The sequence below is a fragment of the Ranitomeya variabilis genome, chromosome 1 (assembly GCF_051348905.1).
Source record: "Ranitomeya variabilis isolate aRanVar5 chromosome 1, aRanVar5.hap1, whole genome shotgun sequence".
NCBI lineage: Eukaryota > Metazoa > Chordata > Amphibia > Anura > Dendrobatidae > Ranitomeya > Ranitomeya variabilis.
The window spans coordinates 321,610,537-321,631,316 of NC_135232.1; the positions used below are offsets into that span (position 1 = coordinate 321,610,537).

At 44.6% G+C, this 20,780-nt stretch overlaps 1 protein-coding gene across 1 annotated transcript in view; it reads right to left on the bottom strand.

Annotated features, from left to right (window-relative positions):
- Positions 1 to 265: 265 nt before the first annotated feature.
- The window catches only part of CCNB1IP1 (cyclin B1 interacting protein 1), a 44,728-nt gene continuing 24,213 nt past the window's right edge, over positions 266 to 20,780 (bottom strand). Inside the window, exons 3-4 of the mRNA XM_077280889.1 lie at positions 18,924 to 19,154; positions 266 to 1,102 (exon numbers count right to left, since the gene is read on the bottom strand). Coding sequence (XP_077137004.1) covers positions 915 to 1,102; positions 18,924 to 19,154 — 419 coding nt within the window. The 3' untranslated portion in view covers positions 266 to 914. The remainder of the gene's footprint in view (positions 1,103 to 18,923; positions 19,155 to 20,780) is intronic.

Genomic DNA, 20,780 nt, shown 5'->3' on the forward strand with positions numbered 1-20,780 from the left:
AGTGAATGGTTCCACCAGAAAGAACGTCAACGGTAAGACATTATCTGCAACTGTGCTGTGATCTCTTGTATGTTCTGTAGGACTGGTATCTACCACTGACCATGTGGCAGTAATATCTATGTTGGTCTTTATATAGAGATTATGTTCAGTAACAGCGCGGTCATCTGCTGAGGTCCTCCTCAACTATTAGGGTGCGTCACCCAGTTGTAATCAAGGTTACCTGGTTAGGAGCCCACTCAGAAGTTTCACACCCCCTGAACCAAAACCTTAGCTACGCCTCTGAACATTTTAGTAATCAGTAGGAGCCCCAACTGTATGGCCCTCAGTGATCAAAGATTTAGCACCTGTCATAAGGAGAGCTAATGAATGTTTGCTGGAAATCAACTTTGGATAGTCCATACTTGTTAGAAACATCCCTTAACAATAGGCTGATTATAAGGTGTCCTCCTGCTTTGATGCCTACATTAGCTATATTCTCTGGGGAGAATAATAGCAACTTACCTGCCTGTTGGGCACAGTGCCGTTCTTCCCCGTTTTTTTTTAATTTTTTTTAAAGTCCCGGATATACCCTTTAAGCATTACACATTGCCTATTTAAGTAAATTTTCTGTTTGTGCAATACAGCACCAAACAGGTTCTTCTGAGTGAGAAATTCTCTTGGTAACCACTTCTGGCCAAGGGATAAAGGTTTCAGGAAACCAACGGATGGCAACGTTTCTACATAGGAAACATGGCTTTATGTGGCATATAATAAATATAGGATATTAGACCAATATGAAACATTATATTTATTTCAATTAAAGCAGACAACATTTAAACTAAATTACCTCTACTTTACTTGAGATATATATCTATACATTTATATAATTAGATATCACTGAAAATGTGGACATTCTTCCAAAAAGACGCTTCAGTTTACATCCTCATGACTTTGAAAGGCCGTGATGAGGCTAAGTTCAGCCGTTCTCCTGCTCTCATTCCTGGGGAGTCATATCCAGTGTTTCCAGCATCGTTGATTGGAGATGTACTGAAAAATGGTTGATTATAGAAATCACCTTCAGATGACCTTAAAGGGGGTGTTTTCACAACTTGGAACTTGTTTCCTGAAGAGCAAATATTTGTTCTTAGTTAATACCACACATTTATGCATATGCTTTATAAATGCACAGTCATGAGAAAAGCTACAAACACTCTCTGAATTCTTAGCTTTACTATGGAATTAGGACATATTGGAAAAAAAAAAATCATCTGTTCCTTAGAAGGTAGACTCAACCTCAGATGAACAATTACACATAACTAATAATTACACTGAGCCATTATTTAACAAAAACTAGGTCAAAATGCAGAAGTATTTTTGTGCAAAAGTAAGTACACCTTTAATGCTTCTATAGGAATTTAGAGGGTAACTAGTAGCTAGGTGCTGTAATCAAAAGCCCTTCATTAACCCCTTCACCCCCAAGGGTGGTTTGCACGTTAATGACCGGGCCAATTTTTACAATTCTGACCACTGTCCCTTTATGAGGCTATAACTCTGGAACGCTTTGACGGATCTTGGCGATTCTGACATTGTTTTCTCGTGACATATTGTACTTCATGTTAAAGGTAAAATTTATTCGATATAACTTGCGTTTATTTGTGAAAAAAATGGAAATTTGGCGAAAATTTTGAAAATTTTGCAATTTTCCAACTTTGAATTTTTGTGCCCTTAAATCACAGACATATGTCACGCAAAATACTTAATAAGTAACATTTCCCACATGTCTACTTTACATCAGTACAATTTTGGAACCAAAATTTTTTTTTGTGACGGAGTTATAAGGGTTAAAAGTTGACCAGCAATTTCTCATTTTTACAACACCATTTTTTTTTTAGGGACCACATCTCATTTGAAGTCATTTTGAGGGGTCTATATGATAGAAAATACTCAAGTGTGACACCATTCTAAAAACTGCACCCCTCAAGGTGCTCAAAACCACATTCAAGAAGTTTATTAACCCTTCAGGTGTTTCACAGGAATTTTTGGAATGTTTAAATAAAAATGAACATTTAACTTTTTTTCACACAAAATTTATTTCAGCTCCAATTTGTTTTATTTTACCAAGGGTAACAGGAGAAAATGGACCCCCAAAGTTGTTGTACAATTTGTCCTGAGTACGCTGATACCCCATATGTCGGGGTAAACCATTGTTTAGGCGCATGGCAGAGCTTGGAAGGGAAGGAGCGCCATTTGACTTTTCAATGCAAAATTGACTGGAATTGAGATGGGACGCCATGTTGCGTTTGGAGAGCCCCTGATGTGCCTAAACATTGAAACTCCCTACAAGTGACACCATTTTGGAAAGTAGACCCCCTAAGGAACTTATCTAGATGTGTGGTGAGCACTTTGACCCACCAAGTGCTTCACAGAAGTTTATAATGCAGAGCCGTAAAAATAAAAAATCATATTTTTTCACAAAAATGATCTTTTCGCCCCCAATTTTTTATTTTCCCAAGGGTAAGAGAAGAAATTGGACCCCAAAAAATGTTGTGCAATTTGTCCTGAGTACGCTGATACCCCATATGTGGGTGTAAACCATTGTTTGGGCGCATGGCAGAGCTTGGAAGGGAAGGAGCGCCATTTGACTTTTCAATGCAAAATTGACTGGAATTGAGATGGGACGCCATGTTGCGTTTGGAGAGCCCCTGATGTGCCTAAACATTGAAACTCCCTACAAGTGACACCATTTTGGAAAGTAGACCCCCTAAGGAACTTATCTAGATGTGTGGTGAGCACTTTGACCCACCAAGTGCTTCACAGAAGTTTATAATGCAGAGCCGTAAAAATAAAAAATCATATTTTTTCACAAAAATGATCTTTTCGCCCCCAATTTTTTATTTTCCCAAGGGTAAGAGAAGAAATTGGACCCCAAAAAATGTTGTGCAATTTGTCCTGAGTACGCTGATACCCCATATGTGGGTGTAAACCATTGTTTGGGCGCATGGCAGAGCTTGGAAGGGAAGGAGCGCCATTTGACTTTTCAATGCAAAATTGACTGGAATTGAGATGGGACGCCATGTTGCGTTTGGAGAGCCCCTGATGTGCCTAAACATTGAAACTCCCTACAAGTGACACCATTTTGGAAAGTAGACCCCCTAAGGAACTTATCTAGATGTGTGGTGAGCACTTTGACCCACCAAGTGCTTCACAGAAGTTTATAATGCAGAGCCGTAAAAATAAAAAATCATATTTTTTCACAAAAATGATCTTTTCGCCCCCAATTTTTTATTTTCCCAAGGGTAAGAGAAGAAATTGGACCCCAAAAAATGTTGTGCAATTTGTCCTGAGTACGCTGATACCCCATATGTGGGTGTAAACCATTGTTTGGGCGCATGGCAGAGCTTGGAAGGGAAGGAGCGCCATTTGACTTTTCAATGCAAAATTGACTGGAATTGAGATGGGACGCCATGTTGCGTTTGGAGAGCCCCTGATGTGCCTAAACATTGAAACTCCCTACAAGTGACACCATTTTGGAAAGTAGACCCCCTAAGGAACTTATCTAGATGTGTGGTGAGCACTTTGACCCACCAAGTGCTTCACAGAAGTTTATAATGCAGAGCCGTAAAAATAAAAAATCATATTTTTTCACAAAAATGATCTTTTCGCCCCCAATTTTTTATTTTCCCAAGGGTAAGAGAAGAAATTGGACCCCAAAAAATGTTGTGCAATTTGTCCTGAGTACGCTGATACCCCATATGTGGGTGTAAACCATTGTTTGGGCGCATGGCAGAGCTTGGAAGGGAAGGAGCGCCATTTGACTTTTCAATGCAAAATTGACTGGAATTGAGATGGGACGCCATGTTGCGTTTGGAGAGCCCCTGATGTGCCTAAACATTGAAACTCCCTACAAGTGACACCATTTTGGAAAGTAGACCCCCTAAGGAACTTATCTAGATGTGTTTTGAGAGCTTTGAACCCCCAAGTGTTTCACTACAGATTATAACGCAGAGCCGTGAAAATAATTTTTTTTTTTTTTCTCAAAAATGATTTTTTAGCCCCCAGCTTTGTATTTTTACAAGGGTAACAGAATAAATTGGACCCCAAAATTTGTTTTCCAATTTGTCCTGAGTACGCTGATACCCCATATGTGGGGGGGAACCACTGTTTGGGCGCATGACAGAGCTCGGAAGGGAAGGAGCGCCATTTGGAATGCAGACTTAAATGGATTGGTCAGCAGCCGTCACGTTGCATTTGCAGAGCCCCTGATGTACCCAAACAGTACAAACCCCCCACAAGTGACCCCATATTGGAAACTAGACCTCCCAAGGAACTTATCTAGATGTGTTTTGAGAACTTTGAACCCCCAAGTGTTTCACTAAAGTTTATAGCGCAAAGCCGTGAAAATAAAAATTCTTTTTTTTTTTTCACAAAAATGATTTTTTAGCCCCCAGTTTTGTATTTTCACAAGGGTAACAGGATAAATTAGACCCCAAAAGTTGTTGTCCAATTTGTCCTGAGTACGCTGATACCCCATATGTCGGGGGGAACCACTGTTTGGGCGCATGACAGAGCTCGGAAGGGAAGGAGCGCCATTTGGAATGCAGCCTTAAATGGATTGGTCTGCAGGCGTCACGTTGCATTTGCAGAGCCCCTGATGTACCCAAACAGTACAAACCCCCCACAAGTGACCCCATATTGGAAACTAGACCTCCCAAGGAACTTATCTAGATGTGTTGTGAGAACTTTGAACCCCCAAGTGTTTCACTACAGTTTATAATGCAGAGCCGTGAAAATAAAACATCTTTTTTTTCCCACAAAAATGATTTTTAGCCCCCCAAATTTTTATTTTCCTAAGGATAACAAGAGAACTTGGACCCCAGAAGTTGTTGTTCAATTTGTCCCGAGTACGCTGATAACACATATGTTGGGGTAAACCCCTTTTTGGGCGCACGGGAGAGCTCGGAAGGGAAGGAGCACTGTTTTACTTTTTCAACGCAGAATTGGCTGGAATTGAGATTGGACGCCATGTCGCGCTTGGAGAGCCCCTGATGTGCCTGGACAGTGGAAACCCCCCAATTCTACCTGAAACCCTAACCCAAACACACCCCTAACCCTAATCCCAACGGTAACCCTAACCACACCCCTAGCCCTGACACACCCATAATTCTAATCCCAACCCTAATCCAAACGTAAATGTAATCCAAACCCTAACCCTAACTTTAGCCCCAACCCTAACTTTAGCCCCAACCCTAACTTTACCTCCAACCCTAGCCCTAACCCTAACCCTACCCCTAACCCTAACCCTAAACGTGACTGAAATACGTGGCACTGAAATACGTGGCACTGAAATACGTGGCACTGAAATACGTGGCACTGAAATACGTGGCACTGAAATACGTGATACGTGGCACTTAAATACGTGGCACTGAAACACGTGGCACTGAAATACGTGGCACTGAAATACGTGGCACTGAAATACGTGGCACTTAAATAAGTGGCACTGAAATATGTGATATGTGGCACTTAAATACGTGGCACTGAAATACGTGGCACTGAAATACGTGGCACTGAAATACGTGGCACTGAAATACGTAGCACTGAAATATGTGATACGTGGCACTTAAATACGTGGCACTGAAACACGTGGCACTGAAATACGTGATACGTGGCACTGAAATACATGGCACTGAAATACGTGGCACTGAAATACGTGCAACTGAAATACGTGGTACTAAAATATGTGGCACTGAAATACGTGATACGTGGCACTGAAATACGTGGCACTGAAACACGTGCCACTGAAATACGTGATACGTGGCACTGAAATACATGGCACTGAAATACGTGGCACTGAAATACGTGGCACTGAAATACGTGGCACTGAAATACGTGGCACTGAAATACGTGGCACTGAAATACGTGGCACTGAAATACGTGGCACTATGACTGTCAGAAAATGTTCATTAAACGGTTAGGGGTGAGGTTAGGGGTAGAGTTAGGGTTAGGGTTTGGATCCCTTTATCACCTTGATGGTGGTGGGTGGCTTTTCAGTGTGTTTTCTGTTTTTTTTCGATAAAAATGCATGCGTTTTTAACGCAAACAAACGCATGTGCTTAAAAACGCAAGAAAATACTGCAGGTTGTATTTCTGAAAATGAACGCATGCAGAAAAAAACCGCATGCGTTTGAAAACGCGACCAAACGCGTACAAAAAAACCGCATGCGTTTTCAATGTTAAATATAGGGAAAAAACGCATGCGTTTTTTTGTGCAAAAAACGCTGCAGACAAAAACGGAAGTGTGAAACCAGCGACGCTTTTTATAGCAAAAAAGTTTTTGCGTCTCCACATTTTGAGACCTATAATTTTTCCACATTTGCTCCACAGAGTCATGTGAGGTCTTGTTTTTTGCGGGACGAGTTGACGTTTTTATTGGTAACATTTTCGGACACGTGACCGTTTTTGATCGCTTTTTATTCCGATTTTTGTGAGGCAGAATGACCAAAAACCTGCTATTCATGAATTTCTTTTGGGAGAGGCGTTTATACCGTTCCGGGTTTGGTAAAATTGATAAAGCAGTTTTATTCGTCGGGTCAGTACGATTACAGCGATATCTCATTTATATCATTTTTTTATGTTTTGGCGCTTTTATACGATAAAAACTATTTTATAGAAAAAATAATTATTTTGGTATCGCTTTATTCTCAGGACTATAACTTTTTTATTTTTTTGCTGATGATGCTGTATGGCGGCTTGTTTTTTGCGGGACAAGATGACGTTTTCAGCGGTACCATGGATATTTATATCAGTCTTTTTGATCGCGTGTTATTCCACTTTTTGTTCGGCGGTATGGTAATAAAGCGTTGTTTTTTGCCTCGTTTTTTTTTTTTTTTTCTTACGGTGTTTACTGAAGGGGTTAACTAGTGTGGCAGTTTTATAGGTTGGGTCGTTACGGACGTGGCGATACTAAATATGTGTACTTTTATTGTTTTTTTTTTTTAATTTAGATAAAGAAATGTATTTATGGGAATAATATTTTTATTTTTTTTTCATTATTTTGGAATATTTTTTTTTATTTTTTTTTACACATTTGGAAATTTTTTTTTTTACTTTTTTACTTTGCCCCAGGGGGGGACAATACAGATCGGTGATCTGTCAGTTTGCATAGCACTCTGACAGATCACCGATCTGATTGAAGTGCAGGCTGCTTCACAGTGCCTGCTCTGAGCAGGCGTCTGTGAAGCCACCTCCCTCCCTGCAGGACCCGGATCCGCGGCCATCTTGGATCCGGGTCTGGAGCAGGCAGGGAGGGAGGTAAGACCCTCGCAGCAACGCGATCACATCGCGTTGCTGCGGGGGGCTCAGGGAAGCCCGCAGGGAGCCCTCTCCCTGCGCGATGCTTCCCTGCATCGCCGGCACATCGCGATCATGTTTGATCGCGGTGTGCCGGGGGTTAATGTGCCGGGGGCGGTCCGTGACCGCTCCTGGCACATAGTGCCGGATGTCAGCTGCGATATGCAGCCGACACCCGGCCGCGATCGGCCGCGCTCCCCCCGTGAGCGCGGCCGATCGGCTATGACGTACTATCCCGTCGGCGGTCATACGGGCCCACCCCACCTCGACGGGATAGTACGTCAAATGTCGGGAAGGGGTTAATTGTTCATCAGTAAGGGTAAGGCTACTTTCACACTAGCGTTTTTTGCAATCCGTCGCAATGAATCGTTTGGCCGAAAAAACGCATCCTGCAAAAGTGCTTGCAGGATGCGCTTTTTCCCCATAGACTAACATTAAGCGACGTATTGCGACACTTCGCAACCGTCGTGCGCCGTGTTGTGGCGGACCGTCGGCACAAAAAAACGCTACATGTAACGTTTTTTGCCGCCGACGGTCCGCTTTTTCCGACCGCGCATGCGCGGACGGAACTCCGCCCCCACCTCCCCGCACCTCACAATGGGGCAGCGGATGCACTGGAAAAATGCATCCGCTGCCCCCGTTGTGCGGCGTATACAACGCTAGCGTCGGTAACCTCGGCCCGACGCTAGTGTGAAAGTAGCCTAAGTTCACACTGGGTGATTTTGCTGCGTTTTTTTATGCTAATTTTCAGCTGCTTTTTACAGTACTAGCAAAGCCTATGAGATTTCATAAATCTCATGCACACACATTATTTTTTTTTGTTGTCAGGATTTTGTGTTTTGCAGCGTTTTTTGACATAGAGCATGTCAATGTTCCCAGTCGGGCTGAACTGCGGTGACCTTGGTGAGATCCCCACTAGCGCCGTGAGAAAGTTGCATGGGCAGAGGCGAGTTCACTGGGAGAATTTCACTGTGGTGAACTCGCCTCTGCACTGTGCAACTTTCTCACGGTGCTAGAAGGGATCTCAAGAGGTCAACGCAGTTCATTCCGGCTGGGAACGGAGCCTCAGTGACGTCACCGCTAGTTGCTGAGACTGAGTTCCCAGCAGTTCATTTACCAGTAGTTCTCAGCATGAACGGTCACATCTTGGCCCCGTCCAGGTTGAAAACGAATTATCCCCCAGACATGGATTACGGCATGGGACAGAATGACAAAGAGGTGAGGGATATTGTTGTTTTTTATTTTTGGTTTATAAAGGAGAACGAGGGCTTCGGTGGAATTAGGCGAGGTCGTAAGAATGGTTTAATTGAGATTATTAAAGGAGTCTGTGTCATTTTTTCAATGAAATGACTTTATTCTGTGTGTCAACAAAAAAGAGGAGAAGCCAGCACTGCTTATGGTCAGGACACAATACATAAGGTGCACATGCACATACTAAATTCTATCTGTATTTATTCGGACTCCCATGACAGCACTACGAGAGAGGGGATCCGCCCTTAAGGAACAGGAAACCTACAGATACAAAAAGGGTGGCTCCTCTCCCATGCATCAGTTGTATTTCAGAGCCTTGAGAGGACTACCGCGGTTAGTGGCATACACATATACATTATATACATTTTGAAAACGAAAATATTCTATTAAATTGTAGCTAGACACCATACGTGAGATCTACATAACACACTATATACAAATTAGGAAGTGCAACCCCCACGTGAATAGGGAGGGAACTAAGGGTGCTGTCATGGGCCTCCGAAAAATGCCGCTACCCGTAAGTAGCTTAATGCTTTATTCGGACTCCCATGACAGCACTACGAGAGATTTACAGAGATGTAAGCTACCTTAGGGAGGGACTATAGTCTGCAGCACCCTTAAACCGAAGGAAAGATCAGAGGAGGACCCCAAATCCAACCGATAGTGCTTAAAGAACGTGGAAGGGGATGACCAAGTGGCCGCCTTACATATTTGTTCCACCGATACTCCAGATCTTTCTGCCCAGGATGACGCCATGGCCCGGGTGGAATGTGCCTTTAGATTCTGCGGAGCTGGCCCCCCACCCGCTGTATAAGCCATAGAGATAGTTTCCCTAATCCATCTAGCCAGTAAATATTTTGACACTCTACAACCTTTCTTTGGACCTTGGAAGGAAAGAAGCAGTGCCTCATCCTTCTTCCAACTATCGGTGACTGAAATATACTGTAGAAGAGATCTCCTAACGTCTAACGTATGAAGCTCCTGCTCTTTAGGATTAGATGGATTAGGAACAAAAGATGGTAAAACTATCTCCTGTGACCTATGAAATCGTGTTGCTACCTTCGGCAGATATGCTGGGTCTGGTCTAAGGGTACCATCACACAGTGCAATTTTGATCGCTACAAAGGCACGATTCGTGACGTTCCAGCGATGCATTTACGATATCGCTGTGTCTGACACGCTACTGCGATCCGGATCCCTGCTGAGAATCGTACGTCGTAGCAGATCGTTTGAAACTTTCTTTCGTCGTCTAGTGTCCCGCTGTGGCGGCATGATTGCATCGTGTGACACAGGTTGTATACGATGTGCGCACAGTAACCAACGGCTTCTACATCGCAAATACGTCATGAAATTATCGCTCCAGCGCCGTGTATTGCAACGTGTGACCGCAGTATACGACGCTGGAGCGATACTTATACGACGCTGCAACGTCACGAATCGTGCCGTCGTAGCGATGAAAATGGCACTGTGTGACGGTACCCTAAGGACTACCCTGTCAGACAGGAACTCTGTATATGGGGGAAGCCTGGAAAGTGCCTGGATATCCCCTATCCTGCGAGCTGAGGTTATGGCGATCAAGAAGGCTGTCTTAAGTGTCAACATTTTAATCGAGGCCTCTTGTAGAGGTTCAAATGGGGGTTTTGTTAGTGAGGATAGAACTAAATTTAAATCCCACGGAACCGATCGGTCTTTATACACTGGTCTAGTTCTACAGACTGCCTTCATAAACCTCGATATCCAATAGTTGTTAGCTATATTACAGGAAAACAGGGCACCCAGAGCTGAGACCTGTACTCTAAGGGTACTAGTAGAGAGTTTTAGCTCAAACCCCTTCTGTAGAAACTCTAAGATTTGTTGTATCGGCACCCCTTCTTGGTATCTGTAGGTTTCCTGTTCCTTAAGGGCGGATCCCCTCTCTCGTAGTGCTGTCATGGGCCTCCGAAAAATGCCGCTACCCGTAAGTAGCTTAATGCTTTCAAATATGAGACATTTAGCAAACAATTGATCAATTCTTTGAGCTACCCTGCCACTTCACGGCATTCTCATAATGGGGCAGTCCTACTCTACGTATTTTATTTACATTGTGCCATTACGGCCTCCTAAATGTATTGAGAGTAAAAAAAAAAAAAAAAAAAAAAAGGGAAAGACCACATTATATAACATTACCATAACATGCAAGCTGTACCTGGAGCATTTCAGAATCACTCCCTTGGTGCCGGAAAGGGGAAGCGCAGGTAAAGGCCGATCAGGTCCTGTGCGGACATTTCAGATCTGGCTTCCACACTGCCAAACCAGCACCAAAGTTAAAGGGTGAGACAGGCTGAGGCACAGGTGCACAATTAACTAGAGCCTGAGGCAGGGCAGGGCTGCTGTGTGTGTGAACAGCAGCCTATCAATCACAATGAACACAGAAAGAAAAGCGTACCTAACCCAGCGTGCGTGGCAACAGTGGTGGTCAGCCACTTACCAATGTAGAAACTAAAAAGAGGAGAAGCCAGCACTGCTTATGGTCAGGACACAATACATAAGGTGCACATGCACATACTAAGTTCTATCTGTATTTCAAATATGAGACATTTAGCAAACAATTGATCAATTATTTGAGCTACCCTGCCACTTCACGGCATTCTTATAATGGGGCAGTCCTACTCTACGTATTTTATTTACATTGTGCCATTACGGCCTCCTAAATGTATTGAGAGTAAAAAAAAAAAAAAGGGAAAGACCACATTATATAACATTACCATAACATTCAAGCTGTACCTGGAGCATTTCAGAATTAGGCGAGGTCATAAGAATGGTTTAATTGAGATTATGAAAGGAGTCTGTGTCATTTTTTCAATGAAATGACTTTATTCTGTGTGTCTGTGTTTTCTTACAATGTGACTATGGGGTTAGTAATGCGAGCGTCTTATTGACGCCTCTCCATTACTAACCTCGGGGCTTGATGTCACCTGACAATACAAAGGTTACATAAACCCCCTCAACTATCACCCCACTTGCCACCGCTACAGAGCAAGTGGAAAGAGCAAGGCTAAGTGCCAGAATTGGTGCATCTTGGAGATGCGCCTTTTCTGGGGCGGCTGAGAGCTGATGTTTTTAGCCTGGGGGCCAGTATCCATGGCCCCTTCCTAGCCTATTAATATCAGCCCGCAGCTGTCTGCATAGCCTTTGCTGGTTATTAATTATAGGGTGACCCAACGTCATTTTTGTTGTGGGGTCCATTTTAATACAGTAAAGGCTAATTATACAGCTGTGAGCTGATATTCATAGCCTAGGAAGCTCCATCGGTATTACCCCCTTCCCAGGCTATAAACATTGGCTCCCAGACATCGGCTTTCTCTCTGCTGGTTAAAGGGGTTGTCCACTACTTTCAGTTAACCCCCCAATGTATCCCCCTCGGGGCCCCTAAGGCTATGTGCACACGTTCAGGATTTCTTGCAGAAAATTCCTGAGAAAAACCTGAAAATTTTCAGCAAGAAATCTGCAAGAAATCTGCATGCGTTTTTGCTGCGTTTTTTTCTGGACTTTTCCCAATGCATTTTATAGTGGGAAATCTGCAAAAAAACCTCAAAATTAATGAACATGCTGCGTTTTTTACCGCGATGCATTTTTTTCGTGGAAAAAAACGCATCATGTGCACAAAAATTGCGGAATTCATTCTAAATGATGGGAAGCATATTGCATGCTGTTTTTTTGCAGTTTTATAGCGTTTTTATCTCGAAAAAACTGCGAAAAATCAGCAACTTGTGCACACAGCCTTATGAATTGTGTAAATACCTTCCGTTGCCGTATTCGCCTGTGAGCAGCGCTATGGCGGTGGCTGAGTCCGGGTCACATGACCCCCAGGCTGCAGCCGCCGCTTATTTACGCCGACGTCACGTCAATTTCCAGACTCTGGAAATTGACGTGACGTCAGCAGCAGGCTTGACCCAGCCTCCACAGACAGTGGTCACTCATCAAGAGTGACTGGGCTGTGGGCGGCGCTGGGTCTGCAGGGCTGTGCTGGGGGTGGGTGGGGCTGTGCTGCGGGCGGGGCTAGGCAGGGATGTGCGGGCGCCGGGGGTCTGTGTGTGGGCGCCGGGGGTCTGCGTGCCGGTGCCGGGATGTGCGGGCCGGCGCCGGGATGTGTGGGCTGGTGCCGGGATGTGCGGGCGGTGGGTTTGCTGGCCGTGCTGGGGTCTGCTGGGGGGGGAGGGTCATTGATGTGTGTGTGTGTCTGTGTGCAGGCATCTTCCGATGGGACTACAAGTCCCATCGGGCTCTGCCTGCTACAGTGACAGTGAGTGACACATTAGCCAATGATGGGACATTAGTAGTCCCATCATCCGGCTAATGTGTTGAATGTAAAAAAAAACACATACACACACATACAGTACATATAGACATACAACATACACCATGTGACATCATGCAACATGCGATGACATGCAGCATGCAACATGTGACGACATGCAACATACGCCATGCAACATACGACATGCAACATGCGGTATGCAGCATGTGATGACATGTGATGACATGCAACATGCTACATGCACCATGCGACGACATGCAACATGCGGCGACATGCAACATGCGATAACATGCAACATGCGATGACATGCAACATGCACCATGCGATGACATGCGGCATATGACATGCGACGACATGCAACATGTGATGACATGCGATATGCCGCTTGCGACATGCGATGACATGCAACGACATGCTGCATGCGACGACATGCGGCATGTGACATGCGATGACATGCAACATGTGACGACATGCAACATGCGACATGCCACATACAGTACATACATACAGTACATTAAACATAGAGAATATACTTACCATCACTTGTCACCTTGATCCCCGAAGCCAGTGTCATCTGTAAAAAATATTAAAATAATAAACAAACAATATACTCCCTGATCCGCAGAAATCCACGAGTGTCCCACGACGACCTCCCGTGGAGAACAGCCGCATCAGCTGATGCGACCGCTCTCCAGGGGCTCCAGGAATGCAATGATGGAAGGTATCCTTCCACAATGTATTCCTCACAATGTATTCCTGCACCCCTGTGAGAAAATAGTCCCTAGTCTCACTTTTGGCATTGCTGTGTGAGAAATCTTCCCACGCAATTGCCATAAAGTGAGACTTTGAACTATAGTAACCTCAGTGATGCACTGCAGGAGCCATTGTCTCCTGTCAGTGTGTCACTGAGGATCCTATAGAGCAGTGACATCACCCGATGTCACTGTTCTATAGGGGAGATTGTCGTGGGACCCTCGTTATTAATTGGACTACGGCAGACAGGTAGTATACGGTTTATTATTTTACGTATTTTGCAGGCGCTGAAGTATGGTGAGTATGGTTAAATGAAGAATATTAAAATACTTTTTTCTGGCTGTGTCTTTTTTTTTTAACTCTTTCACTACACTAGGATTAATAATGGATAGGTGTCTTATTGACGCCTCTCCATTATTAACCCGGCTTAATGTCACCTTACAATAGCAAGGTGACGTTAACCCCTTATTACCCCATATCCCACTGCTACTCGGGAGTGGGAAGAGAGGGGCTAAGTGCTGGAATTGGCGCATCTTACAGATGCGCCATTTCTGGGGCGGCTGCAGGCTGGTATTTGTAGCCGGGGGGAGCCAATATCCATGGCCCCTCTCTAGGCTATGAATATCAGCCCGCAGCTGTCTGCGTAGCCTTTCTGGCTATAAAATATAGGGGGACCCCACGTCATTTTTTTTGGGGGGTCACCCTATTTTAATAGCCAGTAAAGGCTACGCAGACAGCTGCGGGCTGATATTCATAGCGTGGGAGGGGCCATGGGTATTACCCCCTTCCCAGGCTACAAATATTGGCCCCCGGCTGTCGGCTTTCCCCCTCTGGCGCAGAAAATTGGCATTTATTTTTCGTTTTTTTTTAACTGAAACAGTGTTCATTAACCCCTTTCTGCCAGCTGACGGAATAGTACGTCAGCTGGCAGTATCCCCCGCTTTGAGGTGGGCTTCGGCGGTGAGCCCACTTCAAAGCCGCAACACTTCAGCTGTTTTCAATACAACAAAAAAATTTACATGATCGCTCAATGGCGTAGCAAGAAAAAAAAAATCAAAAGCCAAAATTATGTTTTTTTGGTCGCCGCGACATTGCACTAAAATACAATAAAGGGCGATCAAAAGAACGTATCTGCACAAAAGTGGTATCATTAAAAACCTCAGCTTGGCACGCAAAAAATTAGCCCTGACCCAACCAGATATCTCAGAAAATATAGACGCTACGCGTATCGGAAAGAAATTATTTTATTTCTTTTTAGCAAAGTTTGGATTTTTTTTTCACCACTTAGATAAAAAATAACCTAGACGTGTTTGGTGTCTATGAACTCGTAATGACCTGGCGAATCATAATGGCAGGTCTGTTTTATGCTGTGTGCACACGTTGCAGATTTGGGTGCAGAATTTTCTGCACAAAATCTGCATCTCCTTGCAGAAAACTCAGCTGCGTTTTTTATGCATTTTTTTCACGGTTTTTGGTGTGGTTTTCATGCGTTTTTGCTGCAGTTTTTGCTGCGGTTTTGATGCAGTTTTTGCTGCGGTTTTGATGCGTTTTTGGTGCAGTTTTGATGCAGTTTTGATGCAGTTTTTGCTGCGGTTTTGCTGCAGTTTTTGGTGCAGTTTTGATGCGTTTTTGATGCAGGTTTGATGCTTTTTTGGTGCAGTTTTTGGTGCATTTTTTGCACGGTTTTGATCCATTTTTTTAGGTGCGTTTTTTGTGCGTTTTTGTAAGCTAAATAAAGATATATTATTGAACAAAAAAAAAAGATTTGTGATGTCATTATTGTCCAACCTCCTCTTTTACATTTGTCCAACCCACAGTCAATTACACACACAGATAGACAGATAGATGATATGGATAGATAGATCTCCATATAGATAGATCTATAGATGCATACATCTATCTATTCATATATCTATCTATAGATATATCTGGATAGATATATCTATTGATAGATGTATGGATAGTGTAGGGTGCGTGTCCACTGTCCTGATTATGTTACTTTCACACTTCCGTCTTCTGGGCTCCGTCGCAATCCGTCGTTATGGGCAAAAAACGGATCCTGCAAATGTGCTTGCAGGATGCATTTTTTGCCCATAGACTTGTATTAGCGACGGATGGGCACACGTCGCATCCGTCGTGCAACAGATCCGTCGTGTTTTGGTGGAAACCTTACATCCGAATTAGGCTACTTTCACACTAGCATCGTACCGACGCTAGCAGTGAATGCGCTGCACAATGGGGGCAGCGGATGCTGTTTTTCCACGCATCCGCTGCCCCATTGTGAGGTGCGGGGAGGTGGAGGCGAAGTTCCGGCCGCGCATGCGCGGTCGGAAATGGCGGACCGTCGGCACAAAAAAAGTTACATGTAACGTTTTTTGCTGCCGGCGGTCCGCCAAAACACGACGCAACTGTCGCACGACGGTTGCAACGTGTGTGCATATGTCGCAATACGTCGCCAATGTAAATCTATGGGGAAAAAACGCATCCTGCAGACAACTTTGCAGGATGCGTTTTTTCGCCAAAACTACGCATTGCGATGTATGCAAAAAAACGCTAGTGTGAAAGTAGCCTTAGCTGCAGATTGGATGCTGCGTACTTGTAGTCCCATCGGATGATGCCTGCACACACACCCCAAAAGACCCCCTGCACAGCCCCGCACACACCTGAACAGTCCCGCACACACCCGAACAGTCCCGCAGACCCCGCCCGCACACACAAACACGCACACAGTCACCGCCCACACACTTCCCTCCTCCCGAACTGCAGCATTTCTCGGACCCACATCTGCAGCAAAACTGCAGATCTTTTTTATATCTGCGGTTTTGCTGCGGATGTGCCCGACTCAATGAAAGTCTAAGGCCGGAGTCACACTACAGCGAGATACGGTCGAGTCTTGCAGGTTAAAAACAAGCTCTGGCACCGACACTCCGAAGCGGAGCGTGCAGCTCCATGTATTGCTATGCGGCTGCACGCTCTGCTCTGGAGTGCTGGTGCCAGAGCTTGGTTTTAACCTGCGAGACTCGGCCGTATCTCGCTGTGTGTGATCTCGGCCTAAGGGTGCAGAAACGCTGCAGTTCGGCACAAAACAAGTGACATGCTGCGGAAAAAAAAAAAAGCTGCGTTTCGGTGCGGCTTTTTCCGCAGCATGTGCACAAGTCTGCGGCTCCCATAGACTTACATTGGTTGTGCACTACACTGCAGATTTGATGCAATTCTGTGCAGCAAAAAACCCTGCGGATCTGCAATCAAATCCGCAACGTGTGCACACAGCCTTAGCATTTAGTGAACATAGCAAAATAGCCAAGCAAAAAACAAGTGTGGGATTGCACTTTTTTTGCAATTTCATCGCACTTTGCATTTTTTTCACATTTTCTGTTACACGACATGGTAAAACCAATGATGTCGTTCAAAAGTAGAACTTGTCCCACAAAAGATAAGCCCTCACATGGCCATATTGACGTACAAATTATGGCTCTGGAAAGAAGGGGAGCGATAAACGAAAAAAGCTCCAGGGGTGAAGGGGTTTAGAAACATGGATATGGACATATCTGTGGAAATAGACATAGATATATACTGTAGATATATCTGTAGGTATCTATCTATCTATCCCATATCTATCTATCTGTCTGTCTATCTGTGTGTAATGGAGTGTGGGTTGGGCAAATGTAAAAGAGGAGGTTGGACAGAAATGACATTACAAATCTTTTTGAAGCTAGAGGGGGGAGAGGTTTGGGTGTGTTTTGGAGTGGGTGTGGTAGGTTCGTGCTTAGTGGCCAGTGCAAAGCATCATGGAACTTGTAGTATTAGAGCACAATAACTCAGGAGTAAGGAAGTTGTTGATTAACCCCATGAGAGCTGGATCCAGAACTAAAGATGTGCTAATACAGCATGATAAAAGGTAATATTGCTAAAATAAACACAGTGGATGTTTTCAGTGGCACATACTAGCAAGATTTATGGAAAAAAAAAATGTATTGTAGTGGACAACTTCTTTAAGAAAATTGTGCAGGAGCCCACGCCATTTTTTTCCAAAAAATAATCTTTATTAATTATATACATGTACAGTAATCTGCACACATATTGTACTAATTGTATTTGTCACTGACATCTCTATATCTACCTATTCTATTTGTATTTACTGTATGTAATCCATCTCTTCTATCCTATTGGCTCCTGCTGTGATTTTACACTACGCCGCTCCTGAATTACCGGCTTTTATTCTATCTATGTAATATATATAATCAAACAAAGTCCAGCTCACCATAATCGACATCCTTGGAAGCTCGGAGCACAGAATCGCTGTGTCAGAGCATGGAGGAATCAGAATCAAAAAAATGAGGAATCCAGCTCAACGAGGTAGTGAAAAAACTTTTCTTTATTCACTTAAAAGATGTGCTCGGTGGAGGATAAAAACATCAGCAATAACAAAAAGTAAAATTTATTTATTCACTTAAAAGATGTGCTCGGTGGAGGATAAAAACATCAGCAACGTGTTTCTGGTGACCAAGCACCCTTAGTCATGATATCCAACATGTAGCTTGTTTTACACCGAGATCCGATGAAAACCCCGGTATGATAATTAATTGACATTATTGCTGAACAAAGTGAAAACATGTGAAAGTGAATGCAAATTAAAAACAAGTACTTTGGCTGGATGGAGATATAATGTGGATGATGTATTATTTACAATATTAAACAGTTTTTGGATCCTGGGTCCTATTAGATAAAAGTAGCAGCAAAAATATCTAGAATATATGAAATTTCACTTAACATCATCTATTTATATAATTGTCTATGGGTCACTCCCGTCTGTCTGTCTTTCTTTCTGTCACGGAAATCCCGCGTCGCTGATTGGTCACGGCCGGCCTCGCAAGATGATGACGTAGCGGTCTCGCGAGACCGCCACGTCATCATCTTGCGAGACTGCAATGCATTCTTGGGACCGGAGCGTCGTGAGGAGCATCGCTAGACGCCTCGCCTGGATCCGGGGGCCGCCGGAAGGTGAGTATATAACTATTTTTTATTTTAATTCTTTTTTTTAACAGGGATATAGTGCCACATTGCTATATACTACGTGGGCTGTGTTATATATTACGTGGGCTTTGATACTGTAACGAATGGAAATGGAGGCACAGATGTAGTAGTTCACATTCGTATTTATTAAGGATTGATGTGGAACCACTAGACCATGGTCCGGGGGGCTCCGAAGGGAGCGTTACTGCGTGAGCCCCAGACACCCGTAGTAAGTCCCCTCGAACAGGGACAGAACGGAATGCCTGGAGGACACGGGTGCTACCTTCAGTTAGACCCCGAACTCGTGGCGGCTGTCCCAGCGGAACAGACGGTCCAGCAAGGTTAGCGGATGTTGCAGAGCTGACTGGAGGATACTGGGTGTAGGAGTAGACGCTGGCACCGGGAGTACTGGCGTGGTCCGGAAGTGAGGCTGGCAGACTGGCAGAAGTAGACGGGTCCAGTGTAGATACTGCGGAAGCAGTCCAGAATAACCGGGTAACTGGTAGCAGAAGATCTGTGGAGACAGACAGAATGAGCGGAGTTCCTTGCAGATACTTCAGAAACAGAAGCGCAAGATAACAGGAACCGGAAGTTAGCAACAGTAGGCACTTGTTGCTCCGGTGCCCTCCCTATGGTGGAGGGGCCAGAAATAGCAGATAAACACACGCCATTAGCTAGAGACAACATTTGTAAAATGCACACTGTCTCTTTAAGAGACCTAAGAACTCTGCCAGGGAACCTGCTGGCCACACGCCAGGAAGCAGGAGAGGAAGGAGGGGTGAGGGCTGTGTCCAGACAGCGTGAAACCGGCACAGAGCAAGAGACCCGACGGAGACCCCCTGGAGGTACAGTAAACAGACCGGGTGTAACAGTATCCCCCTCTTTACGCCCCCTCTTTTTCAAGCCTGCGTAGAATTTTTTCAGAAGAAGAGGAGCACGGATATTCTCTCTAGGCTCGCATGACCTCTCCTCAGGACCGAAGCCCCTCCAATCCACCAAAAAATAGATCTTACCCCTTATTCTTTTAGTGGCCAAGATATTCTCTACCTCAAACACATCCTCCTCACTGACGGGATCTGGAGTGGAACCAGGATCTTTAAAAAATGAACTCAAAAGTACGGGTTTGAGGAGGGAAACATGAAAAGAATTAGACACCCGTAAGAAAGCCGACAGTTTCAATTTGTACGAGACTGCGTTAATCCGTTTCAGGACTTCAAATAGACCGATGAAGCGGGGACCCAGTTTGTAAGAGGGCAACTTCAGACGGACATACTTGGAGGAAAGCCATACCTTATCCCCTGGCCGGAAGGAGGGAGCCTCCAGACGTCTTTTGTCCGCATGCTTCTTCATACGTAGTGAAGCTCTCTCTAAGGCAACCTTGGTGTCGCTCCATACTTTCGAGAATTCCTCCGGAAAGGTATCAGCTGCAGGAACGCCAGAAGACCCAGAGATGGGAAGCGGAATCCTGGGTTGGAGTCCAAACACAATCTGAAAGGGAGATTTACCAGAAGACTCACTTACTTGATTGTTGTACGAGAATTCTGCCCAAGGCAGCAACTTGATCCAGTCATCATGATGTACGTTGACGAAGTGACGCAAAAATCCTGTCAGAATTTCATTGGTACTCTCTACTTGCCCATTGGATTGAGGGTGATATGCAGAAGAGAAGTCCAGCTCCACTTGCACAGACTTAAAAAGTGCTCTCCACAACTTGGAGGTGAACTGGACACCCCTGTCGGATACGATGTGTAGAGGAAACCCATGAAGACGGAAGATATGTTGAATGAAATGATCAGCGAGCTCTGAAGCAGACGGGAGACCAGGAACGAAATGCGCCATCTTCGAAAAACGATCCACCACAACCCAGATGACTGAACAGCCAGAGGAGACAGGGAGATCAGTAATGAAGTCCATTGCGATGTGCTGCCAGGGTACTGAGGGAACAAACAGAGGTAATAACCGTCCGGAAGGCAAACGCTTATCAGTCTTGTTGCAAGCACACGAAGGACAGGCAGCCACATAATCCTGAACATCTTTGCCCATGGTAGACCACTAATAGTAACGGGAGATGAGTAGCAGAGTCTTCCTTTGTCCGGCATGACCGGCCAACTCAGAAGAATGACCCCACCGAAGAACTCGT